Genomic DNA, 27,494 nt, shown 5'->3' on the forward strand with positions numbered 1-27,494 from the left:
CAACGTCGGGATTGGTTAGTACTTGGATGGGTAACCGCCTAGGAATACCAATTGTCGTAGGCAAAATATGATTTATTTAAGTTTTTACATTTTTAAATAGATTAGACCTAAAAATGTTGACCAATACTGCATACGACCATACCAGGTTGAATGCACCCCATCTCGTCCGATCTCGGAAGTTAAGCAACGTCGGGATTGGTTAGTACTTGGATGGGTGACCGCCTAGGAATACCAATTGTCGTAGGCATAATATCATTTATTTAAGTTTTTACATTTTTAAATAGATTAGACCTAAAAATGTTGACCAATACTGCATACGACCATACCAGGTTGAATACACCCGATCTCGTCCGATCTCGGAAGTTAAGCAACGTCGGGATTGGTTAGTACTTGGATGGGTAACCGCCTAGGAATACCAATTGTCGTAGGCAAAATATGATTTATTTAAGTTTTTACATTTTTAAATAGATTAGACCTAAAAATGTTGACCAATACTGCATACGACCATACCAGGTTGAATGCACCCGATCTCGTCCGATCTCGGAAGTTAAGCAACGTCGGGATTGGTTAGTACTTGGATGGGTGACCGCCTAGGAATACCAATTGTCGTAGGCAAAATATGATTTATTTAAGTTTTTACTTTTTTAAATAGATTAGACGTAAAATGTTGAGAAATAGTGCTTACGACCATACCAGGTTGAATGCACCCGATCTCGTCCGATCTCGGAAGTTAAGCAACGTCGGGATTGATTAGTACTTGGATGGGTGACCGCATAGGAATTCCAATTGTCATAGGCAAAATATGATTTATAAAATATATTTAAATGTTAACATTTTTGAAGATTTTAGACCAAAAAATGTTGACCAATACTGTCTACGACCAAACCAGGTTGAATGCACACGATCTCGTCCGATCTCGGAAGTTAAGCAACATCGGGATTGGTTGCAACTTGGATGGGTGACCGCCTAGGAATACCAATTGTCATAGGCAAAATATTATTTTTAAAATATATTTAAATGTTAGCATTTTAAAGATTTTAGACCAAAAAATGTTTACCAACACTGTCTACGACCATACCAGGTTCAATGCACCCGATCTCGTCCGATCTCGGAAGTTAAGCAACGTTGGGATTGGTTAGTACTTGGATGGGTGACCGCCTAGGAATACCAATTGTCGTAGGCACAATATGATTTATTTAAGTTTTACATTTTTAAATAGATTAGACCATAAATGTTGACCAATACTGTCCACGACCATACCAGGTTGAATGCACACGATCTCGTCCGATCTCGGAAGTTAAGCAACGTCGGGATTGGTTAGTACTTGGATGGGTGACCGCCTAGGAATACCAATTGTCGTAGGCAAAATATGATTTATTTAAGTTTTTACATTTTTAAATAGATTAGACCAAAAAATGTTGACCAATACTGGCTACGACCATACCAGGTTGAATGCACCCGATCTCGTCCGATCTCGGAAGTTAAGCAACGTCGGGATTGGTTAGTACTTGGATGGGTGACCGCCTAGCAATACCAATTGTCATAGGCAAAATATGATTTTTAAAATATATTTAAATGTTAACATTTTCAAAGATTTTAGACCAAAAAATGTTGACCAATACTCTCTACGACCATACCAGGTTGAATGCACCCGATCTCGTCCGATCTCGGAAGTTAAGCAACGTCGGGATTGGTTACTGGCAGTGCCTTAAGTACTCCTGTATTGACTTAAAAAGCGACCATGATAGTTTGTTTTAAAAAATTGGGTCACGCGTCTTAAGCTAATGCAAAACCAAGATCGAGCGCAAAACGCCGTTTTTCGTTTCTTCTGGTTGACCGTAAAACGCTAGATAGTTTTTTCTCTTTCGCCTTTCGTTATTCGTCTGGGTTGGCTGATCAACAAGTGTGTGTTCGACAATTAATAATAATGAATCGAGCGGTTCCTGCTTTCTTCTCTCTGAAAACGCCGAGTTAGACGGTACTGATGTTTCTCGCTGTTAGTCCGCGTTAATATCAGATGTTGGTGTAAGACAGGGGTCGGCAACCTACCGCCCGCGGGCCGATGTAATTCATTGGGCCCTTCGTCTCAGTGACAAACTATACACTAGTTCATTTCAAATACTTTTCGACTATTTAACTACGTAAGTGCAAAAACTTTCCCTTTCAAGATATTGCAAGATATTTAAAAGAAAAGCCGTTATACCAAAAACAAAATTGCGCTCGCTTTGCTCGCCAGGTGTGCTCAAACTTAAAAAGGGTATCAAACACTGAACTATAGATTAACTAACTATTAAAGTTATCGCGTTTCTTCGAAGTAGTTTTATATGTCGCGCTAGTCGAAACAACCGGGAAAACGATCTTAGTTTAGTATTGCAGGTGGCGAGAGACGTACTTGTAATGTAGCATTGTCCCGTACATGGATCAACCAAAATCATCACATATATATATTTCACGGTCTTGTTTTCGTTTTTTCTCCGGACATTAACGATTGCACGCTAAGCAGTTTCGCAGCTGGCGCCTGGAAGGATTGTTCAACAACGAACATGTTCGCTTTTGCGGCTAAATGTTCGCTTTTGCTGGACGTTTATTGAGTGTTTCTGATGATTTTTTGCTTATTTATGACATATCTGTCACTATTTTATGACGTCATTAATTCCTTTTTGAATTTCTGGATACTCCACCTGACCGTCGGATTTTGAATCATAGATTAAAACAGAGGCGAACTATTGGTTCCCGATAAACTGAGTGCTTTTATCTCTCTAGAGCAGTGGTTCCCAACCTTTTTTTTTCGCGCCCCTTTTTCCAGTTTTCGAAACTTACGTGACCCCTCAATTTTAGCGTAGGAATTAATGATAAATTGTCCATAGTAAATTAGAGTCACATTTAAATTGGTAAAACGATCACATTTCTCGACCGATTGTGGTAAATTTGGTTAAACTATACGGATTAACGAAAAAAGTATATGTACTAGCTTATAAAGTTACGGTTTAAGCCTTTAATCGCCGTATTACGATTTTTATACGATAACACTATTTGACTAAACTTTAAATATGGTTCTTGGCACAACGGTTAGTAGTTTTTTGCTTGTGATTTCTGTCTTTAATGAGTCTGAAGATAAACATCGTACAATATAAACAATTGCAACTTGAATTATAGGTTTAATTTTCACTTAAAGTTCTTTAAACTTAAGTCTTTACCAATAAGGTTGACAAGCACTGCCCGTAGGCTACCTATAATTGATAACGGTAACTCAATAGTAAGCCTACATTGTTAAAATAATATTCTCTCAACTTTCTTCCTGGCTGCTCACTGTTTGAACATTCACTATCATTACAAGTTAATTTTTTATGCTAATTAATTCGCATTCCAGCAATAGTGATTTGTATTTTTAATTGTCGTCTTTGCGACCCCCAGAGAAAAGGCAAACGACCCACCCGGGGGTTGCGACCCCCAGGTTAAAAACCACTACTCTAGAGGCTTTATTTTGCAGCAGAAGCCTGTAGTAAAATGCTGTTTCCCCGTTTATTGGGGTGCTGGATTCAAAAATGATGCTTAAAACACTATGTGGCTATTTATTCTATATGAAAATTGCATTTGAAGTTTTATGACTTCCGAAGACTTTTCCGAAGCTCTCTGCAGTTTTTTTTCAATTTTTTTGTTGGCAAATTTTTTCAATTTTTTTGTTTTGCAACTTTACATACAACTATTGTACAGACATAACTACAATAACACATTGGCTTAAATATTTCTATTCAACATTTTGTATAAGATTCCAGAAAAAGTACTTACAATGAGACAATGTACAAAACTTCACAGATATTTTGTTATGTGTTGATCTGTATTCCATGACTTACTGTGTAAATTCAAAAGCTGAAATGCAACTATGTGTAGATCTGTTTTTTAATTTACACAGTTTGTCATGGAATATACAGCAAACATCATCATATCGAGGCCAATAAAATGAAAGAGATAAATAGTGAACCTAGTAAAATCTGAATACCAGCTATTATTCAGATGGATGTTCACTAACAAAGTAAAATAATGGGTTCCGTGACATGTCAATATGACTCTTTATGTTGGATAAGTATATAAGAACGAAATAGGTGCTTGTATAGTAATAATTTTATAACAATTAATATCTTGAATTTAAAGAAATGATATTTAGAAATAGCTGGATAGTTTACAGGAATCTCCCTGGTTTTATTAGCTTTGATACAATGGTATTTGCTATAATTAATTTTATAACATACTGTGTAAATTGAAACCTCACAAGTAACAGACAGTGGCATGACCTACACACTATTATCAAATATAGTTGACAAAATGTTTTAAAGTTTCCTACTTTGTCTCATTACTTGTATGTATTTGTTTAGAACTTTATACAATATGTTGAATAGAAATATTTCTGCCAATGTGTTATTGTATGTCTGTACTATAGTTGTATGTAAAGTTGAACACATTTTAAAGTTTGGTCACTTTTTATTGTGTTGTAAAGTGCTCAAGTTTTAAACTTAATAACCAATTACTAATTGCAAAATAACAAGAACCACTTTAGAAAGTCCAAATACTATGTTGTCTAAAGAATATTTTTCCAACATAAAAATTGAAAAAAAACTGCAGAGAGCTTCGGAAAAGTCTTTGGAAGTCATAAAACTTCAAATGCAATTTTCATATAGAATAAATAGCCACATAGTGTTTTAAGCATCATTTTTGAATCCAGCACCCCAATAAATGGGAGCAGCATTTTACTAGGCTTCTGCTGCAAAATAAAGCCTCCAGAGAGATAAAACCACTCAAGCGGAATCAAAAAAATACCTATTTCCACCTAGTGGTCAAAATGTCAAAATGTGATATCTTCGCAACCGCTCATCACAGTACGCTCAAATTTGTTACAACCTTATTTTTTCTTCGAGATATTTAACTGTTTAAAATATACAGAAATTCTAAGAACATGGGTTCCGGCCCTTTAAATTAATTGGAATGACCCGATAGTTAACGCAAAATTGTTCTCTATAAGCGTATTCTAAGACCACGTGTTTATTGTGCAGTTGACACAACTTATTTCCCCTTAACCGGAGCTTGTATTTTAGCTGGCTTGGCACACTGCCCGGCCAGATGTTGCGCTAATTGTGGCATAATAACATCCGGGAAAAACAATCTTTGTTTAGTTTTGCAGGTGGTGAAAGGCATGCCTGCACTTTAACACTGGCTGGTCCTGTACATGGTACTTAGGAAACTGCGCTACTGATATTTTATGATTCTTCCGAAATCTATCACACATATTTTACGGTCTTGGTTTATTTTTTTGCCTGGCAGGAGTGTCGACGATCAACGTGTTTGCATTTGCTGGACGTTAGTTGTTTGTGATTAGAATGTTTTATGGCGTCATTACAATCACTATTTTATGACTTCACACCCGTCACTGTTCTATGACATCATTATTCATTAACGTCAGATGAAAAATAGGGGAATTTCCTAAGTTGAAAATTCGGGACACCCCCCTTTGAAACGGTCACGCTACACGCCTGTCCGCAGGTTGTACTTTCACATCCCCATTTATTATTTGTTAATATCAAAAAAAAATTTGTCGCTGCAACATTTAGTTTACTGTTTTCCTTGTTAATTGCCTAGTTTACGTACTAAACATGGCAATATTCATACATTTATTAGCCAAACATTTCATTTAACTTAACTCATTTTAACCAATATTTAACATGTCAATGTCCACAAAATTATAGTATACATACAGGGCGTATCCAGAAATTTAAAAAGGCGGGGGGGTGGTCCCGAATTTTCAACTTGGGGAATTCCCCGATTTTTCGTCTGACATTAATGACGTCATAAAATAGTGACGGATATTACGTCATAAAATAGCGATTGTGATGACGTCATAAATAATACCGCTTAGTGTGCAATCGTTATCCAAGTAAATCGAAAACAAGTCCGTGAAATATATGTGATTGATTTTGGTAGATCCATATATGGGACTACGCTAAATTACAAGCACGTCTTTCGCCACCTGCCATACTAAACGAAGATCGTTTTCCCTGGTGTTATTGGACCAGCACAACATAGAAACGCCACTTAAATAGTTGTAAAATCAGTGTTGTTAACCTTTTGAAGAGAGGGGACAGCCGGCGAGCGAAGCGAGCACGATTTTTTTTTTTGAAATAACGGCATTTCTTATTTTTTTAAGTTATATTACATTGCCGAAAATAAAAACTAAAAAAATATGTCCAATATTTTTGAATACGTTTTCCATTTGTCCGCGACGCACTTGGCAGCCCTGTACGGCGCAACAGTAAAGCAGCGCTGTTGAAAAGACAGCATTAAAATGTAAACAAAAAGGACGTACAAAAGTAATTCGCGCAAACTTTTTTCGCACTTACGTAGTTAAAATAGTCGAAAAGTATATGAAGTGGCACACTGCGAGAAACATCAGCACCGCCTAACTCAACGTTATAAGCGAGAAAAAGGCGGAGACCGCTTGATTTATTGTTGTTAATTGTCGAACACAAACTTCCTAATCAGCCAACTTGAAAGATTAAAGAAATGCGAGAGAAAAAAATATCCTGCGTTTACGGTCGACCAAACAAAAGGCGTTTCGCGTTTGATTTTGGTTTCGCACAGTTTTAGACGCGTGACCCAATTACATTTAAAAACACGCAGCTGCGGACGGTGAGTTTAAACGCTGACAAAAACGAACAAAAAACGATATTGTCACTTACGAAAAGGGGGGGGGGGGGGGGTCCGAACCCCCAAACCCCCCCCTCCCCCCTGGATACGCCACTGTATACATATAAAGTAATTTTTTTAGATCGCAGCCTTTTACTTCAGACAAGCTGAATGACTCAGTTTAAGATTTGGCTTGACCAAAAAAAGCAGTTGAAATCTTGGCTTTAGTCTCAGTGAATATGGCATTCTTATTCCGAATCCAAGGTCCTGTTCTATCCCAACAGAAATAAAAGGTTCAATATTTACTTGTGAAGAAAATTACTTTGTATTCTGTAATAAAATAGAAGGCAATCCTTTAGCAATATGTGCTCCTGTCGGGTGACGATCATTTGTTGACCGATAGTTAAAAACGACAAACACCAGTCTTTGATATGTGTAATCTTAGACAAGGTGGTTATGTGAAGGACCAATGCTTGCTTTGTCTGTTGGATTGCGAATTTAATGAAGACCATTGGCATAAAAGGATTGAGTAGTTTATAAATAAGCTCTACGTAGAAGGCAAATAACCAAGCCTTTGATTAGTTGTAATTGCATCCTTTCTAATCATTGCATATTGAGATGGGATTGTTAAATTAATTTCTGACATTAGATAAGAATGGTACCTGTTTCATATACATCCACAATGTATTTCCTGGTTTCAGTGCAGGTTGCTGGTTGACCAATAAAAGTACTAGCTTTTTGTTTCATGAATGTAGTTAATTGGCCACATGCTGTTTATTTGTTACAGTTGTGAAAGGAATTTGGGAAAACACTGAAGCATCAACTATATCGACCTTGAGGAATATGTATTGACCTCCAACTCCTACTGAGGCTGATGTAAGCATAAAATTGCCTCTTATATTTAGCCACATTCGCATCCCAGATAGCTTGTTGATATTAGTAAAGGCAGGGCAATCAGTTTTATCACAACCCAAAGACTATGAATGAAAGCTAGAGTTGATGGGATTCCAATATGATGTTAGATTACTGCTGGAGTCTAATAGTGTGTTGCACAAAGATGCAAGCAAAAATCATATAAAAGAACCTATAATAGAGTAAATTTACAGGAAAATTTGGAAATTTGTTTCGATTTTTTAGTTTATTTCTTTTTTTAATTGTAATTTAAATTATAAACAACTTAATTTGTAAATTTCATAGCTAGTAGTTAGGTTGGACTTGCGGTTGCAGTGAACAGGCATATAATTTTGCACACTTTTGATTTACGTCAGATCCTGTTAACACTATTTCAATAAAGATTCAATAATTCTCATTGCTGTGAATAACTTTTTAAGTTACGACTGCTTTTTTATTAGTTACAAATGTGCCTGGGCTTGCTTTAAGCTATACCTTAACGACGCAAATTTAATTCATTAGAGTAAGCAAATGTGAAAAAAAATTGTGGTACCAATAACTAGATCTAATTCAACAAATCCGACCTTTAAGTAGGAGTTATTTGGAAGATTGTAGCAGCGGACCCAAATTGTTTTTGTTAATAGTAGGTTTGCGCATTTAACCAGTCAAATAAAATCCTGTCAAATACTTGTCAAATAGGTCAAATATTGGTCAAATACTATACACACTATCAAAATGCCATTGAAGTTAAAAATAAACCCTGATTTTTTAAGTATATGAACGTTTTGGGTCAGGTACAATGGTTTGTAAAACAAAAACAATTATTTTTTGACTATCAATAAGAATTTTTGCAAAACATGCTTATCTTGCAAGCAAACTATAGCAGTATTGTAGTAATTTTGCCATTACTACAACCACCAAGTTAAGTCAACAAGTTTATTAACGAAATTTAACAAGTAAATGCATCAGTAATAAAATATTTTTACTCCTCGTCACAACTTTTGTCACTATCTGAATTTTCTAAATCATCACCAGGGTACACTGAAGACAAGGGATTCGGTTCTTCTGAATTTCTAAGTAGCCTAATTAAGATTGTGGTATACCCCGACTAGTGTTTTATTTTATGCCAAAGCGATTCATCATATACATGCATTTATTCTAAACAAAATAAATCTACTTTGCTATTACAAACACTTTGTTATTACCACAGAACATGTGTTTGCATCAGATAAACCCTATGATTTTATATTTGAATTCTTTAAAGAAGATACAATCAAGATTATTAATAACTCAAATCACAAAACAACTCCTAAAAAATTTACGACATATAAATCCAATATAAGTATTTGACCGGTTAAATAAAGTGTGGTCAATTGACCGTATTTGACCGGTCAATTGACAGGCTTGAAAACCCTAGTTAATAGTGAAAGAAAAACAACCAAACTTAAACATGCGTTAGACAGCAGAACCTACAAATTTCCCATCTAGAAGTGATGTTGCTTAAATAATTACAAAAGTCAATGCAGGAACCATAAAAATAGCAGGCTGGTGAAATTTGCTGATTTTGGACAACCACCCAAGCCTGTAGTAACAAGATTATCTACAACAGTGTTTTATAAAAATATTTGTAAGTCAAATCGATTGTTGATAGTTCTGAAGGCTAGTTGTTTTTCTAGCCTGCCCTGCTTGCAGCATTGATCAACAGAATCAGTGAGTCTACCATGGCTTTTGTTGTACTAATTCTAAAAGGTCCAGGATAAAGTCAACGATAGCTTGCAAACATCTGGCTTGGCAGTTCATCTGTGTTTTAACATTAGCAGTTTATCTGTTTTTTAACATCGGCAGTTCATCTGTTAAAATATCAATAGAGATGTATCGTTAGGCTGATTGAAATAGCACAGTTATACCACAAAAGAAGTTGTACATGAGAACCAGTGGCGTATCCAGGAAGGGGGTTGGGGGTTCGGACCACCCCCTTTTCGTTAGTGACATTTTCGTTTTTTGTTCGTTTTTGTCAGGGTTTTACTCACCAGGGTTGTTCCTAAGCAAAAATTTACACTCGCCAGTTGGGCGAGCGGTAATCAATCAGCACTCGCCCGGACGAAATAACATTCGCCAAAAATATTTGGTATCGTTTGTAAACTACCGTCCTAGTTATTTCTTGGGTTATCGTTAACCTAACTTATGGTTTCTATACGTAAACATTAGTTTTTATAAAAGTCTGGTCGTTTATTTTCATGCATGGATAAATACATTAATGACCCATAAAGCAGTTTACGCTTAAAACAATGTTTTTCAGCGAAATATTTGCAATCTTTAGTGAAAAAATAACGCCATTTTTCTAAAAATGCTCCCGCGCGCGCTCTCGTTTTTTCGTATTGTGACATTTATTTGCTTGAAGGACGTTTCACTGTAGGTTGCTTCGCGCCACAAACAAAACGCAACATTTTGCCTAACACTATAGTTACTGATTGAAGAGAAAACACTGACAAATTAGTCAAATTTACATCTAAACCATTCATTCGAAAAGTTAAAAACCACATGCACCAGAGGTTCTGTGCTGAGCGACGCCCTATTGTGGGTCGTTTCAATTTTTTAAGGGTCTCCGCAATGGTTCGGTTTGTATCTTAACGTAATTCCCGTAAAAAATATTTTATCTCATAAAAAAATGTTATTTTTTAAGCTTTGGCTTGGTTGACCGCTATTAAATTTAAAGATCGCAATACATACTTACGTAGACTAATTGCTAATTATCCGCTGTAGTTACACAAGTAGGCGACACAAGATGACGTCTTTGATTGTTTGCCGGTAAAAGACTTTTTGAAAACGGGACAAAGCGTCTTTATTACAAGCTTCAAACGTCACTTCGATTAACCTTATTATTTGTGTCGTTTTGAATGTATTTGCGTCTTAGTGTTTAAGGAAATAACTGGCGCTAAGTAATATTTCGCTTAGTAGTGGTGCTTAAACCAAGTTGTCCTACACTACAGCAACTAATTAAATTTTTAGCCGAAGCCACTCGCCAGTCGGGCCAGGTGGTGTCATTCAGCACTCGCCAGGAGCGATTTGCACTCGCATTGGCGAGCGGGCGAGTGCTTAAGGCCAACCCTGCTCACCGTCCGAAGCTACGTGTTTTTAAATGTAATTGCGTCACGCGTCTTAAGCTAATGCGAAACCAAAATAAAAAGCAAAACGCAGTTTTTTGTCTTTTGTTTGGTCGACCGTAAACGCTAGATAGTTTTTCTCTTTTCCCTTTCGTTATTTATTCGGGTTGGCTGATCAGCAAGTGTGTGTTCAACAATTAATAATAATAAATCAAGCAGTTTCCGCTTTTTCTCTCTGAAAACGTTGAGTTAGACAGTGCTGATATTTCTCACTGTTTGTTGTCCCCGTTAATATCAGATGTTGGTATAAGACTGGGGTCGGCAACCTACGGCATGCGGGCCGATGAAATTCAACAAGCTATACATGAGTCTTATTTCAAATACTTTTTGACTATTTTAACTACGTAAATGCGAAAAATTTTTGCGCACTCGTGTGCGTTTTGATGATGTATTTTTAACTAGATCAGCGTTTCTTTACCATTGCGCCGTGGAAAGCTACCAAGTGCGCCGCGAACAATTATTTGACATATATTTTTTAACATTTTTTATTTTCGGCAATGTATTAGAAACTTGCAAGAAATTTAAAAGAAATGCAGTTATACAAAAAAAATTACGCTCTCTTCGCTCGCCAGCTGTGCCATCACTTAAAAAGCTGATCAAACACTGAACTAGATTAACTAACTATTAAAGTTATGGCGTTTTCTCTTCGAAGTTTTCTATGTCACGCTAATCAAAAACACCCGGGAAAAACGATCTTCGTTTAGTATTGCAGGTGCTGGTGGTGAGAGACGTGCTTGTAATGTAGCGTAGTCCCGTACATGGATCTACCAAAATCAATCACATATATTTCACAGTCTTGTTTTCGTTTTTCTCATGAAGTTAACAATTGCACGCTAAGCGATTTCGCAGCTGGCACCTGGCAGGAGTGTTAACGACACACGTGTACACTTTGCGTCTAAAAGTTCGCTTTTGCTGGACGTTAATTGGCTGTTTCTGATGATTTTTTTTCTTATTTATGATGTCAATACCATCGCTATTTTATGTCATATCCGTCACTATTTTATGACGTCATTAACGTCAGACGAAAATAAACGGGGAATTCCCTAAGTTGAAAAGTCGGGCCCCCTTTTTTGAATTTCTGGATACGCCCCTGATGAGAACACTGAACTTTGGAGAAGATAACTGTGGCATTAAATCTATATTGAAAAAACCTGCTTAACCATGATGTTTCCAGAATAATTAACATGGAAAGATTAAATAGTTCACCAGTATACAGTTGACTTAGCAGTGCCATGACAGAAATTTTAATGCTAAAAATTTACACCTGTTGTTCTTGGTGTACTTCATGTTCATTGTGGAGTTACAAGTCTGTTTATATATCGCCTTCAGGCGAGTATGTCCTGTTTAGGTTTTATATGTGTAGTCGTTGTAATAAATTTATTTTCGTTGATGGAGCCTTTTTTGCCCAAGAGAGGATATTTTACTTGTTCAAATTTTTATTAGGGGGAGGGAGGAAAGGTTTGAGGCCATTTCTAGGTCAATAAAACTAGCCCTAGTTATCAGCCACCTTGACTGGATATGATTAGTTTATTGTGTTGCATGGCACTCACTAAATGTGCAAATAAGTTTTGACATGCACCTTTTTTTGTAAGATGTTTTTTGTGTATTTTTTGCATTAAACAAAGTTTGCTGGACTTGCGACGCACTACGGAATGAAAATTTTACTTAATAATTTTTTTCATACATTCAATACATAAATATTCATGTTTTGTAGATTTGTTTCAACAAAAAACTCCCATTTACCCTTGAAGCAAAACAACATAAACTTTTATGCGATGTTGCTATAATTCACAATGTTAAATACAAAGTTAAGCCTGTTGGAAAAAAGGTTATTGTAGAGAAGTCCTGTGGAATGGCTGTGTTGCGAGGTGCAGATGTATTTATTCCAGGGGTGTTATGTATGCCCAAAGGTAATATATAAAAATAATTTATGTTTGTGGGCACATTTAAAAAAAAAACAGTTTGCACTCACTTTTTGAAAGCCCCTTTTTAGAACTACTCAGTTTAAATATAAAAGCCATGAAATAAATGTACACATTTATCTATTTCCAGACGTTTAGGCAATAGCTGGAATGTACACATTTATCTATTTCCAGACGTTTAGGCAATAGCTCATTTCACACAAATGATGGCATTAACAAAGCTATTGAAAACATCAATGGATTTATAAAGCTATTTAACATCAATTGCATTTTCAATTGCCTTATAAAGTAATTAAGAACAGAAAAATATTAAACATGCTCAATAAATTTGTTTTGAAATTCAATCTGCAGACATAAAAATTTCCCAAACCTCTCAAAAAATAGTTCTAAGTAAAAAAAGTGTCTCCATATTTATTCTGCACAATAAAAGTACTTCTATGTTCGTCAGTACAAGTTAAACATATATAATAACCATTAAAATGTCAACCCATCAATCAGTTACACAACAAGCAATAATTAAAGTCGTCTGGTAAGAAATCAATATTGGATCTAGGGTTTTTGTTTCCAGTAGATTGAGAAATGACACCAATTAATTATTAATGTTACAAAACAACTTTAAAAACACCTGTTCCGAATGAACCATTGTGCCTTATATTTTGGTGCGTTATATAGATTCCTGTATAAAATTAGTTCACTAGATTATTGGAAAAAATGCATTTTTTTTAGAATTTTGTATACACTTATTATTTTAAATCTCACAAATGGAACAATAATTTCACATTATTTAGGTTCCTAGGAAGTCATAGATAATTTCAGTGCTTAAGAATGTGCTTTAAAGTCTTAAAAATGTCACCCCAAAATGAGGAAATTTTGAAAGGTGATTAAATCACTAGAAATACAGATTTAACATAAAACTACGATCAAGATGTATACCTATATGCCTAACTAGCTTGACATATTAACATTTTAGAGGTACATCAAACCCCAAAATTTTCAGGGGTAAGGGCAGTATAAAAACAGTGACAAATTTAAGAAGTTCATTTTATAGGTATAAATACATAGATAGCCCCGTCATATAATCCAAAATCATTCAAAAAAGGCATGCCCATTCATAGTACACCCAAAGCCTTCAACAGAATAATAATCAAATTAGGTGATCAATGATACAAGCAAAGCAGACTAGAAAAAACAACTGGCCTGCGACGAGGTTCGAACTCCTGACCTCTAGTCATACCGGGATTGCCAATTAACTAAATGAGCTACACAGGCTCAGAGGGGAGCTATTTAGGAAACCACATTCAGTCAATAAAAAGAACATAGATATTTAAAATTTAAGATAGATACCAAAATAGTTTAATCACAGCAAAAGACAATTATCTTATCTTTCCATAAATGTTTAAAGCCAGCTACTGCATTGATTGGAATATGTTTTGAATACAATTAGATTGGTTTCAATTGCCGATGTAAGCACAGGGTTGAAATTCTACTTTAAACAATTAATACTGTACTTCACTGAAATATAAGTGTGTGTGAAATTGATTAAAATGCAATCAGTGTATTAAAGATTCAAAGATAAGCTTGACTGAGTTATTGCAGAATAAATTGATTTTTAGTGTTGTTTGCTCAAACAATTGTTTTATTAGATTTAAAAATAGGAGATGAAGTTGCAGTTTATGCTGATGTTACCGGAAAATGTCTTAAAGGCATGGTGAAATTTGACGGAAAAACATTTTTTATTGGAAATGCTGTATCAGAGGTTTCTAGAAAAGACATATTTCAAAAAGAGGCAAGTTTTTCTTTCTAGTAGGTCACTTTTACAAAATTCATATATAATTGATTGGTATTATTTTTTAGGTTCAATTCGGAGTGGCCTTTAAAATGAACCAACAGTTGTACTTCACACCATGTTTTGACAATGTGTTTTCTGACAGGATTTTTCTACAGGTTGGTTTTGTAAAATTCAACCATTTATTTTTATGTGGTTTCTGTGCATTCTTACCGCTGTGGAGTCATTGGCCCTAATAATTTGTTTAAAAAATTATTTTTAATAAATACCATTATCAAAGCAACTTTTTAATCTATTTTATTTGTTCATATGTATGATTTTATCTGCTAGCTTAAAATTTGCAAGTGCCGATCGCCCCCCTGAAGGCCTGACACTCACTATTTTGCAAGGTTGTTTAATATACGACTTTTAGTAGCATTTTTTTCACATAGTTTTTAAAACTGAGCTATCTGGGAACAAAAAAATGCAAGTTAGTTTGTTTAAGTTACTCAACCGCTGACCGGTGCCAGTCTGCCAAATATATTATAAATCTCAGTTGCAATGCAAGCGGTTGAAGGCTTGTCCATCGAATTTAAAATTTTATAGCTAGTTCAGTAATTTGCAGCATTGTGACATACCATAGGCTTAATGGTCCACTTTGACTCATCGTATGCCACAATGCTGCTTAAGTGTTGTATCCAACTGTTTAAAAGTAGGCTACAACTCATTTAAGTCTTAAACTTTAAGACCAGTTGTATGTGAAAGACTTTAATAGAACCCTGAGAACATGTCTGTTTTTAAAAAGACAGCAGCAAATTGCTCATTAAATTGAAGTTTCCATTATATGCTTTTAAGTTGCATACTTTTGTTATAATTACATTTTGGGTTGATTTTGACATTTGAAGGTCCACCCGTCCGCAAAATTTGTTGTAAAATTCTATCGGTTTGGAGTTTGAAAAGGTTGAGAACCACGGTTTAAAACAGTACAAAATTGCTTATTAATAAAATAAAAAATGTGTGGTCTTAAAAAACAGCGGTTCTCTCTTATTACGGAGCCAACCATCTTGCCATTTGAACTTTATTTTCACCTTTTGGCTAAAAACGTTTCTATTAAAATATGCTTGTCCATATGATAATTCAAGTTTTAAACACTTTTGGTTAGCTAAGCCTTTGCTACAGTAATTATATTGCACATTTAATTATAACTTGGATAGAAAACGCATGCTCGCTTAAAGAAGTGCTTACAAATGTTATAATTGTAGTACATAACTAAACAAAAACATAAAACATGATAGCAACACTAGGTTGTTGTCCAAACTTTAAATAGTGAGTACAATGCAACACAATGCATTCTTGACAAATTCAGTGCGTTTCATAGAATATTGTTGTTTTTTATATTTACTACTGCTAAGATCTGTTAAAGCAGTCAAACACTATGCTGCAAAGAATACAAAGTTACTACTGAAAGTAATGCGTAACCATAACTTGACAAGTACGCTTGTGACGTAACCTTGTTGAATATTGGCCTCAAGTTAACGTTGAGTAACCCTAAAGCATCTTTTTAGCGTTACAATTTGACATTGTAACACCTTTATAGAAATTGCAAAATCTCAGCACCTGCCATTACATGTTAGCCACTCACTGAATAGCATTTGATTTATATTTGTTTAACGCTCAACATTCTAATAACATTTGATTTACATAAGGCAAAGGTTTTTCAAGTAATTATTGGCTACCCCTCAAAAAAATGCCACACTACATGGCTACATTTGAAGCAAGCACAATAGTTGGTTTTTCCGCCTTCGCAGAGTTTAATACAAAGCGTGTCATCGCGTATGTACACTTGGAGGAACTTTTCTCGATAAAACGAGTAAATTATATCAGTTTCAATTACCCGATATAATTGGCAAATTGGATTAGAATCTGATATTCTGCTTTAAACATCCCTACACGTGGTTAGAAACAAGCTATAGCCTAATGTGAGCACTTGGTAAGAATTTGTCATTGCTGTTTACTGACTGTAGTACTGTACAATTATTACTCAAGAAAGTAAAGTTATTTTTTGGCCCTTTATACTCTTTTTACTTGGTTTTGTGTTCTCATTAAGTCATTTTAAAGAAGAATATTTCTCATAGTAAACATCAAAACCTAACGAATAGCAACTTAATATAAATACATTGAATGACTGGCATAAAAAACAATGGAATATTTTTTTTTCGTTTAAAGCACCCTATAATTTAAGTTGTTTGCCCAAATTGCTTAAGTGAAGTCAAGTCTTTTAACAACTGTGACTCAAGTCATTACAACACTGTAAAGAACCACAGACATAGGTTAAGTATTGTTTACATTAGTTTGTACCTAAGAAAACACTGTGATTCCAAGAATTAACAGACCAGTTTATGTTTTAATAGGATTTATAGTCTAATTTGCTGAGGTTATGAGACACCCAGCGTAAGATGCCATAGTATGCAAAGTGCATTTGGTTGAATAGATTTGCTTAATACAGAGACATAAACATAGTAAAATGTTTTAAAGGTAACATAAACTGTGAATTTTTGTATTTATGTGGTGAAGACAGACAAAAAAATGTAGTTTTGGGTGGGGAGCCAAATGTCATACTTGTCTTTTTCTATTTAACTGGAATTGCAACCAGTGTTCTGTTCCCTCTTATTTTTGACAATGTACGCAGGTGCCCAAAATTTCGGACAAGTGCCCAAAATCAGTACGCAAAGTGCCCAAATTATGAAATATAAAAGTGCCAAAATAGAATGGCTCCGCAGAAAAATATTTGGGCATTATTATATTTGTGTGGTGTTGACATCAATTTCCACGATGGTAGGCAGAAGATTTCTCTCCTGAAGCGACGCGACAGATCACCTAATCACTGCCCTTTTTCTTCATGAGAATTATGAAAACTTAATTTGAAAAATCTAAAAACTTGTTGCCAGATGCGAAAAAACACAAATTTATGCAGAGTTGCATATTATCTAGGTTGTTCTAGCGGTTTTAACAGTAAGCAATTTTCATTTTCAAACATTTTTTATTTCGTTTGAGCAGTTTGGTTCCGGGATTGGTAATTAATATACATCGCCGGAACAACGTAATATAGTTCTTTTCCTTTTTGTCTGTAATTAGTGCGAATAAATCTTATTTGGGCACTTTTTTGTCCATACATAGCTTGAATTAAACTAATTTGGGCACTTTTTTGTCCGTATGTAGCACGAATAAAATTAACTTGAATTTTTTTTGTCTGTACGTTTAAAAAATTCTAATGGTGTACAATGTGCATTTACATTCATTAAAAAATGTTTCATATGGTCTGCAGGCCTAGATTGCACCACTCTCTCAAAACATGTGTTCAAGCTTGAAAAATGTTTTTTGGTCCCAGTCTACAAACTGAGTAAAGGCCCGTTTACACTACAGCTGCACTGAGCGGAGCTGAGCTGCACTGGGCGTGAAATTATTTTCACTACAGCTTTAGTGAGCTGCACTGGGCGTAAAAATCGCTCTAAAATGTAACGTTTTTCTATTGCTGCACTGGGCTTGAGTTTAGCAAAGCGTGGAAATCGCTCCAAAGCGTATTTTATTTCAGCTGCACGGAGCGTGAGTTCAGCAAAGCGTAACTTTAATCTAGCTGCAGCTGCTGCACGGGGCTTGAGTTTAGCAAAGCGTGAAACGCTCGCCACAATAGATTTTAAATGCAAATTACGCTTTTCTCAGCTCAGTGCAGCTGTAGTGTAAACGGGCCTTAAGAGTATGTCAAGTTAGACAGGTTCTGACTCAAAACCCGCATGTTTGTGTTTTATACAGAAAAATCATGTTTTCTGGCGAATGTTATTATTATATTATGCAATAGGATATTTTTGGATATTTCTTATTTTACAAATATATTTTATTAGAATGTGGTTTACCGATATAATCCAAGTATTAATATTTTAGAATTTGCCTTCAGCGGTTGTTGGACATGTTCTAAATCCTGTACCAGGGGAAACAATACTTGACATGTGTGCTGCTCCTGGTGGAAAAAGCCTACATTTATACACCCTAATGCATGGAATGGGGTTATTGGTTTCAGTTGATCGTTCCCGAGCAAAAGTGGAAAAGATGAGAAAGTTAATGGGAAAATGGTATTCGGATCTTTCTAATTGGACATCATTTTCATCAGATTCTACCAAACTGTTAAATTCTCTACCAGGTATGGTAGCTTGAGCAGAGGTTCCTTAACTCATAACCGCCCAGGGATTTCACCAATGTCCCGGTATGATAAAGCGCATTGCTTTATCTTGCACCTATATGTTTTTTTAACATGTTTATAAAACAAATAAATCTGTTCTCACTATTCTTCAACCTGAAGGTTAATACTTTGACTATGACTGACAAATATTACAATGATAGCAAATGCTTTATTCATTTCTTAATTCGAATGAATCAAACTGAAGATGCCTTATAGGCAAAATATATATTTCTGTAAATTTTAAGAAATTATTTTATGTTTTATGTGATTTTATAAACATTCTTAGATCATTATTTAATCTTGGCGCTAATGTTCTGCCGTAGTAAAATTATCTGCCTGATTTCTCAAAAATACCAATTACAATTATTAATTATTGACAACAACAACGAGCTTGCGCATTATAATAATTGACATACATTATCGACTACACAATCAACAACTAATCAAATACTTACATAATCATAACATGTAAACCAAATAACTTTGCCTTATATCCACAATAGTTGTATGATCTTACATGCTAGTCATACAAACAGGCAAGAGGTGAATAGCGTGGTAACCAGTGCCTATGAAATGCACAAATGTTTAAAACCCATTGCGGTACTAAGTGTTTTAATTTAGAATTCCTTATGTATAATTACTAACGGCTAAAGATGTTGCAAGGCCGCAACAGTGACTGTCTGATGTTTTATCATTTTTGTAATTTGCAGTTGTCCTGTGTGGGTCAACTATGGATGCATTTATATTTTATAGGAAAAAATCTGCTAACCCAGGAATATTTTGATGGCATTCTTTTGGATGCTCCATGTAGTGCTTTAGGACAACGTCCCAGAATACTTTCAAACTCTAGTACATCAAAACAATTTTTGTCATATCCCCCACTTCAACGCAAGCTTTTTAACTCAGTAAGTGTACCTTCTTAAAAATATTCGGTAAATTTTAATTTCTTTTTATGCTATGATAGAAGGGCGACACTATACCATGGCTGTACAAATTAAAAAAACCATTACCTCAGATAATATACAACAACTGCAGCTCTGTCTAGTTTGATTGTGATTAACCATTTTTTGTGTATACAACATTAGTGAATCTTTTTACAGTCAGCTTAAAATCAGTGATTACCCCTGATTTTTTTAACTAACTAAAATATAAATTTAGACCTGATTAAGTGTGTTAATTATGCCACAATTCTGTACTTAAAAAACAACAAATGAGTATAGTATTATTATATGGGGACGGAAGGGACAGGGATATATCTTGTTTTTGCCCGTATTGTATTGGCCGATAAATTTATTATGACATATATTTTTTTGCCGCTTGGCAAAAAAAGGAAAATAAATATAAAGTGGCCATTAAAAAAAAACATAAGGCAGTTCCTCTATTTGCTTATTTTACTTTTCAATGCAATGTTGTATTTCTGACATTACTCATAATTTAAATGAATTGAACTTGAAACTATATGGTTAAAAGCGGATTATTATACACTGGTATGATCATGTGAAATGATTGAATTGAATTTGGTTTGTTGATAAAGCAGTTGAATGAAGGCAATTTGGTTTGTTTCTAAACTCTAAAGTGAGCAAGAAACGTTGCCTTAAAGAATATGCAGGCTTGTTGTAGAACTTACTTCAACAGTTTGATGTGCGCTATGTAGATTTTGTGAAACCTTAGCCCCAATTTCAAGTTTTTTCAACACTATTTGCTGTGGAAATAGACGATGTTGCAGAGTAATTACAAATGGATGCAGTATACCTTTATTGTGATACAGTTTTTAAACAACAATGTGCAGTGGTAGGGATTCCATTTTTTTACCCTTTCACAAGAAAGATATTATCTGCTACTGCAAGATTACTCCAATGTTCGGAAGCACATATGTCAGTAAAAATGAAGGCTACCAAGTCTGTATTAAGATCATGGTTGACTAGTGAACATCTGCAAGCAACACTTAAATTGATTTCTCCCAATGATGTTAAAGCCAGTACGGAGGACCGCATTTGCTGTAAAGCGCTTTCACTTTTGTCAGTACTTTTGTTTTTGTGTTCTTGTTTATAAGCTATTTTCGAAACTTCTTACAGAGTGTATTGCGCCCTGCGGGTTAATCTACATGTATTAATTTGGCCCACAGAGCAACTTGAGTTTGAGACCGTTGCTCTACACTGTCCCCACCCAGGCCTCTAATGGATGCTTGGGAGTATTTTGGCCATTAAACAAAATATTTTTGTTAAGCATTGCATAAGATTGTCAGTTTTAATTAAGGTTTATTCTAAGCCTTAGGCATTAGGCATGCATTTTAAGTAAAGATTGTAAAAAAATTACCAGTCAGAAACACCAAATAATGCGCTGAACCATACATCAAATCTTATCTGGTTATTTTATATTACAACCTTGACTTGTTAATTTAGCAAAATGCCTGCCTAGCTATTAAAACAGGACTCTAGCCATAAGACCGAGATATGCCAGACCGATGACCCCCCGATCGTCCCATACCCTCTACCCATGGGCGTTATTTTGGCCATTTAGGACTTATTCCGATGAATTTAGGCTTTGTTCTAATAAACATAGGCTAGGGATGTTCAGATTTAACTTTTTTTTTTAATTTATGCTTCCTGCTTGATTTCCCATTATGTGTCACATAAAAATCAGTTGTACAAGTTTTCAAAACAATTGGACAACATTTAGGGGCTCCGCAGGAAACCCAAAGTTATCACCCTAAAATTGCTAAAATCTGGGACTTCCCCTAACACGATACTGTACGTTTTTCTTTAAAAACAAAGAAACCTTGTAATTTTTATATTAAACAATGGCAAGAAAGCATCACTAATCTATTTTCCAGTTTTATGTAACTTAAAATGTATTCTTAAAGCCCCCAAAAAGCCCTACTTTACCCCATTTTTAGAGTTGTCATTCGATTTATCACATATATTCAATAAAATACATTTTATCGAATTATTTAAAACCTGTTTATGATCGCCTGTGATCTTCAACAGTCTGTAGCAAGCTTGCATGTTGCTGAGGATTGTCATTTAACATAGCAGCATAATGAGTGATTAATATTTTTAACAAACACATGGTCAGCATGATCATGGAACTTGTCCATAATCGCAGCTTTGTTTTAAGACAAACAACGGCTCCATTAATGCAGGTTATGACGCCTTAAAAATGGCATGCCTCAGGGATCAGTTCTGGCTCCTTTGCTGTTCAATGTTTATTACAGTGATCTGCCCGCCACGGTCTCCAAGCATACGCCGATGACTTGGCGATCTTGCATGCTGAATGGAATTGGCGCAGTGTTGAGAGGACTCTTAGTCCACCTCAATAACAAGGAAATTAAACGCGTGTTGTCCGTCAATACTAATGGAAGAACTTTGGATTTCCATGTCTACATACCTCGCATTGCATCTGGACAGGACACTCACATTCCGACCCTGGCAGACATCTAGCCCGCTGAGCTTCGCCCCAGAGGAGCCACAATACCAAAGGCTACTATCCTTGAGATGCTCCTTTGTACAAACTGCACTCAAATCACTGCAGAAATGTGAAAGCTCTGGTGTGGTGAATGGATGTCAACCAAATGGAACGAGGAGCAAGATTACCCCTCTCCACCACTATTCCCCCACCACCTCCAATAAGCCTTAGGGTTTTGGCCTGTCTATTCGAGCCTGGACTCGCCTTAACAGGCTGAGAACAGGGGTCTGGCGTGCCAGGTCTCCCATGAATAAATGGGGCTTCTGTGACTGTGGTTTGGAGGAACAGACTGCAGATCACATAGTCTCACGGTGCCGATATATCGCCAACCAAGTGGGACAAATGGTCTGACACCCTCAGACGATGAGACTATCCGCTGGCGAAAGAAGAAAGACAATCAAGCAGGTGCAACACACAGTACAAGATGGATGGGACAAGTTTTCTATGGCCAAAAATGTTTATGTGGTCTGATCAAATGTGTAATGATGCTATTTTTCTAGACACACTTGTCACATTTTCCTTGTTTAGTAATCACCCACAAATGACCAAGGACACGAAGGCAGCAATTGCCCGAAAACTTCTTGCAACTGCAAAACCTGAAGATTTTCACCAAGGCATTCAAGTTTTGCATCATAAAATCAAAGGTTATACCACTTTAGAGGATTTGATTGGCACAGATTCCTGGTTTATTTTACGCTAGTCAATCAGATATGTGATTGGCCGACGCATTCTCCCGATTCATGGTGCTCATAATGGGTACAACGAGTTAAAGTCTTCATGTACTGTTAAAGTTGTGAATGATGCCGCAGAAAGAGGGGTTAAAAGTAAACACAGATTGTGCTGCTATATTAACCGACAATCCACAACAACAAACAACTTGCTACAAGCTGTTGAAGATCACAGGCAATCATACCCAGATTTTCTAAAAAATACCTTGGCTAAAAAATAAAAAAAAGCTATTCATTGATGTTCCTTTTTACATTTTTTAACTATTACATTGGTATACTTTTGCTATATTCCTTCTTTATTCACTGTTGATTAAAATACTTTGCTTTTCATAATATACAATTTGTTAAAATATATTTTATTGTACATATCTGATAAATTAAATGACAGCTCCAAAAATGGGGTAAAGTGGGGATTTGGGTTTGGGGGGCTTTAAGAATACATTTTAAGTTATATAAAACTGGAAAATAGATTAGTGATGCTTTCTTGCCATTGTTTAATATAAAAATTACAAGGTTTCTGTGTTTTTTAAGAAAAACGTACAGTATCGTGTTAGGGGAAGTCTCAGATTTTAGCAATTTCAGTATGATAACTTTGGGGTGTCTGCAGAGCCCCTAAATGTTGTCCAATTGTTTTGAAAACTTACTATACTCATTTTTATGTGACACATAATGGGAAATCAAGCAGGAAGCATAAATTTTCCATAAAAAGGTAAATCTGAACAACCCTAACTTGGCGTTATTTGGTTGAATTTAGGACTAATTCCGACAAATTTTAGGCCTTATTACGACAGAATTCGGTCTTATTCAGACGATTTTAATATTATGCTGTCATTTTTAGTTCAACGAAGCTGACTTGACCAATATGGGGCTTGGTCCAAAATGCAGTATAGTCTAAATTTTTTTCTCATTTGTCAGGGAATAAAAATATTAAATACCTATTAAGATAAAAATGTTTTTTACTTCACATTTAAAATGACCAGATCAGTGGGAATTTTGGGCTTTCATATTTATCGGAAAATTTTGAGCACTCTAGCAGAAAAGAAAAATTTTTCCTACTATTTTAGTACCCATGCTATTGTGATCCAAATCATTCAATGTTATCATGTAACTTTCAGTAAAAATTTTTTAGGCTGTTGCACTTTTAAAAAGAGGTGGTCGTTTGGTTTATAGTACTTGTACAACCACTGTTGAAGAAAATGAAGCCATTGTTGAGTGGGCATTAAAAGCACATCCATGTCTAAAACTGTGTCCACAGGTAAGTTTATTAGGCCTTATAAATATTTCTTTATTAACTTTAACTTTTTCACCTGTCAAACACGTTTTGTATTCTTGAAATAATTGCGGTGAGAATGCTATCAATTATATAAACAGGTAAAATAATAAAATAAAACCTGGTTTGCCACATATCTAGCCACATATCTATCTACAGATGCATGCTTTTGTGAACTAAGTGAAATTTATTTTGATAAAAAGAGATGGGAATTCATGACAGAAGTGCATATAAACATTACGGTATTTCTTGCGTGCGTGCGTGCGTGCGTGCGTGCGTATTCAGATAATGTAACGTAAGAAGCTTTTATTAAATAGTCAAAAGATAGGCAATGTGCAGTTTTATGGCAAGCTTCTGGTCCACTCCACAAGGTTGCAGGTCTCGAGGTTTGGAAGTAAATTCGTGGATAAAAGGTCGAATATGGGTCTGTAAACTTTTTTCACTTTTGAGAGGATTGGGTGGTAGACGTTAGATCAGACGGTTGTATGAGGCATGGGAGCATCCATTCAGCCAACGTGGGATTTAGGTTTGAAAGAGTTGAATAAAACAAAACGAGTATTTTTACAAGGAGGGGGCATTTTTTTAGATTAGATTAAATATCACAGTAGAGGGGGAATGTTGACTACCTTGTATCCCCAACTGGAGAGGCAGCTGGTCCATGAAAGGTACAATTTACTATTCCCATCATTCACCCATTGGAATATAGCCTTTGTGAGGTGGATTTGGCGTTCCACGTTATTGCGTACCGGGCGTGGCGTTTTATGAGTCTGTGATGGTCCTAAGGTGTTGGTCCTAATTTGCCGTGCCGCTCGGCCCAGAAAACGTGCGATCATTTCAAACCCTTTGAGAGAGAGTGCCTTGATGCTACGTAAAATCCTGATATAATAGTTCAGGAAAACCGATTGTAGTCATAACATAATAAATCCATGCTAGTTCAACCGTATCGATAGCCCTCTTGAAATAGAACGAGATAAAGTAGGCATCCTTACCCCTCCCAGCGCGTCGCAATAAAGTTTCCTAATGAGGGCGGTGACATATGATACAGGCCGTTTCGGCGCTGCGAATTGGTTTGAGTGGTGGACTCGGCCCGCCCCATAATCGTTTGTTCAGATTGTCCAGGGACTTTGGTGTAATTTTTTAGGTCGTGTTAAGTGCTTCGTGCTGGGTGCAAAGTTGTCGTTTAAAGGAAAGTGGTAAGGAGGGTTCGGTTCTTTGCCATCTGACCCCAGAGGTCGTGACGTGTCCTTCCCGGAAATCTGCGGCGATGCAGGTCTCTCAGCCTTATAGTATATGCGGCATCGCATAACTTATTGCTGCCCTTTTGTTTTCGCTGGTCTTCACTCCCCCCGTGTCTGAAGGTGAGTAAATAAGTAATGAGCATAGTGTCGGACTTTCTTTAAGAGCTCGTAGATGAAATTCCGAGACTTTTAACCTGGTATGTTTGCTACCACTCGGTCTGCCTGTTATAAGGCGTTCTTCCGCGGCTTACCACTTCATTCTAAGCTCTGTGCTATTTTTGGTTCGGGTCGTATTTTGCTTTAGGGTGACTTCAGATTGAATGGGTTGTGTTGGCGTCTTATTGGACTGTCATCCTCAACGCTGTTATTTTGCGAGCAGCCTTGACAAAGGCTAGTAAAATAGTGATTTTTTTCCTTTTGGCAGGTCCTTGGGTTGGGTGTTTTTGGTTGACCCCTTCCGCTCCGACGACAAAGCTTAATATAACGAGTAATGCGTTTTTTTCAGATGCGGGCCGGACGGGTTTTTGAGGCTAAATATGAACACGCCAGGTTTTTTTTATTCTCTCTCTTCCTGTTTCAGAAGGCTTTGACAGTGAATTACGCATATCTTGCTACCTTGGACTCGAACGGCTTTCTTCGTCTTAATCTTTTGACGCTAGGCGTTCAAGGTTTAAATACGCCTAATGAAAGCATGGTATTTTCTTTGTTTTATGTTTAGTTGCTTTGGCTTTTCACGGTATGTGCTTGTTTCGAGTTTACCAGAATAAAATTTGTTAGGATGTTCGTTACAATAGAAAGGCGGAGCCATGCGCGAGACACAGCAGACACAGCCCTGTCTTAAGCTGGAGATTTTGCGATATATACAAATAAACTCATTTTCCCCAGACTGAAAAAAGGCATCTTTTTATGGGATGACGTAGCAATGAGCGCGTGCCAAAGCGAGCGTCGTCGCAATACTCTCAAAAAGGCTTAATTGCGTCTTACAGCATGTTTACTCACCAAAAGTTCTGCAAAGTTCGTAAAATACCCCGCCTAATGCGAGGGTTTCAAACGTAAGCAAGAGGCAAGAGCGTAAGCAATTTTTTGTTAGGGACGTTTGTTAGTGATTCCCGGTCCATATGTATGTCACTGTTTTTTTATGATTTATATGTGTGACGTGCTTGAAGTGTTGTGTGGTCTTGCTGGTCCATTTCAAAAACAACACAGAACATTGCAATTTGGATGTGTTGTAAATTGCTACCATCTATTTTCAATCTTCGGCTATAATATGCGACTTTAGCAAACTTACACGCAAGGATGGTACAACACTTTTATTTTTATTCGACTAGAAACTAAAGACACAACATTGATTTGTAGTTTATATATATTTATTCGCTGTTAACGAAACGCTAGAAATTATGAGAATTTTAGTTTACGTATACGATGAGATTTTAGCAATAATTTAATTAGCTTTTTTTTTAAATTATTAAAACCACGCCAGTCATTTAAATACGGATTACACACAGGTAGTATTGTTTTAACGTCTTACTGTTATCGTAGGAAACCATTTTTAACCGATTTCAGACAAAAACAAAGGCAAAGAATTAAGAGACCATTAACTCCTTCTCAGTTTTAATATGGTGGATACATGTTTTGCGATCGCCAAACACTTGAATTTGTTTTATTTACATTAAATGGCGAAAAAATAAAAATAAAAACAAATTATAATGGAAAAGCTGTCATGCTGCTAACGATTATTTACTTTTGTGTATCGCCATACTGACGCCAAAATATTGCTCGGAAGTTCGCACTGAAGATAACAGCGCGAAAAAGCGTGACATAGTCTATGGGCACTTTCGGCATATTTGCATTGATAAATGACATACCTTGCACATAAAAGGAAACAATCTACAAATGTTTTGCGCGGTTCATCTTAGTGCCTTCCGAAGAGTAATTGCTCGCGGGAAAGTACTCGTGTTCTCATACTTAACCACGTGCTTACGTTTTCCCAGTATAAACACGTATAGGCCACAAATAAAACAAGTGGTATGCCGTTTGCGTAGCCTTTTTGCAGAAAGTACATAGGTTCGATTTTGTTTTACCAAACCAATAAAGGGAATCATTTGTTTCAATTGCGCCCAAGTTAAACTTAATCTGGAAGCT

At 36.0% G+C, this 27,494-nt stretch overlaps 1 protein-coding gene, 3 non-coding genes and 5 pseudogenes across 6 annotated transcripts in view; all 9 read left to right on the plus strand.

Moving 5' to 3' along the window:
• The window catches only part of LOC146168161 (tRNA (cytosine(72)-C(5))-methyltransferase NSUN6-like), a 30,160-nt gene that overhangs the window by 1,241 nt on the left and 1,425 nt on the right, over positions 1-27,494 (plus strand). Inside the window, exons 2-9 of one of the 3 annotated variants that reach the window (XM_083389060.1) lie at positions 6,818-6,968; positions 7,463-7,551; positions 12,445-12,640; positions 14,296-14,438; positions 14,507-14,596; positions 18,357-18,612; positions 19,405-19,556; positions 23,974-24,099. In XM_083389060.1, coding sequence (XP_083245186.1) covers positions 12,583-12,640; positions 14,296-14,438; positions 14,507-14,596; positions 18,357-18,612; positions 19,405-19,556; positions 23,974-24,099 — 825 coding nt within the window. In that variant the 5' untranslated portion in view covers positions 6,818-6,968; positions 7,463-7,551; positions 12,445-12,582. The remainder of the gene's footprint in view (positions 1-6,817; positions 6,969-7,462; positions 7,552-12,444; positions 12,641-14,295; positions 14,439-14,506; positions 14,597-18,356; positions 18,613-19,404; positions 19,557-23,973; positions 24,100-27,494) is intronic. The other 2 variants (XM_083389059.1, XM_083389058.1) reach the window with 2 other exon arrangements.
• LOC146168163 (5S ribosomal RNA) lies at positions 129-247 on the plus strand (annotated as a pseudogene).
• Positions 313-431, plus strand: LOC146168164 (5S ribosomal RNA). The gene has a single exon (XR_014501357.1). It is a non-coding gene; the product is annotated as a 5S ribosomal RNA (ribosomal RNA).
• On the plus strand, positions 497-615 carry LOC146168165 (5S ribosomal RNA). Its single transcript, XR_014501364.1, has one exon. It is a non-coding gene; the product is annotated as a 5S ribosomal RNA (ribosomal RNA).
• Positions 680-798, plus strand: LOC146168166 (5S ribosomal RNA; annotated as a pseudogene).
• LOC146168167 (5S ribosomal RNA) lies at positions 873-991 on the plus strand (annotated as a pseudogene).
• On the plus strand, positions 1,065-1,183 carry LOC146168168 (5S ribosomal RNA). The gene has a single exon (XR_014501358.1). It is a non-coding gene; the product is annotated as a 5S ribosomal RNA (ribosomal RNA).
• Positions 1,247-1,365, plus strand: LOC146168169 (5S ribosomal RNA; annotated as a pseudogene).
• On the plus strand, positions 1,431-1,549 carry LOC146168170 (5S ribosomal RNA; annotated as a pseudogene).

This window comes from Ascidiella aspersa, chromosome 1, assembly GCF_963924565.1.
Source record: "Ascidiella aspersa chromosome 1, kaAscAspe10.2, whole genome shotgun sequence".
Classification (NCBI taxonomy): domain Eukaryota; kingdom Metazoa; phylum Chordata; class Ascidiacea; order Phlebobranchia; family Ascidiidae; genus Ascidiella; species Ascidiella aspersa.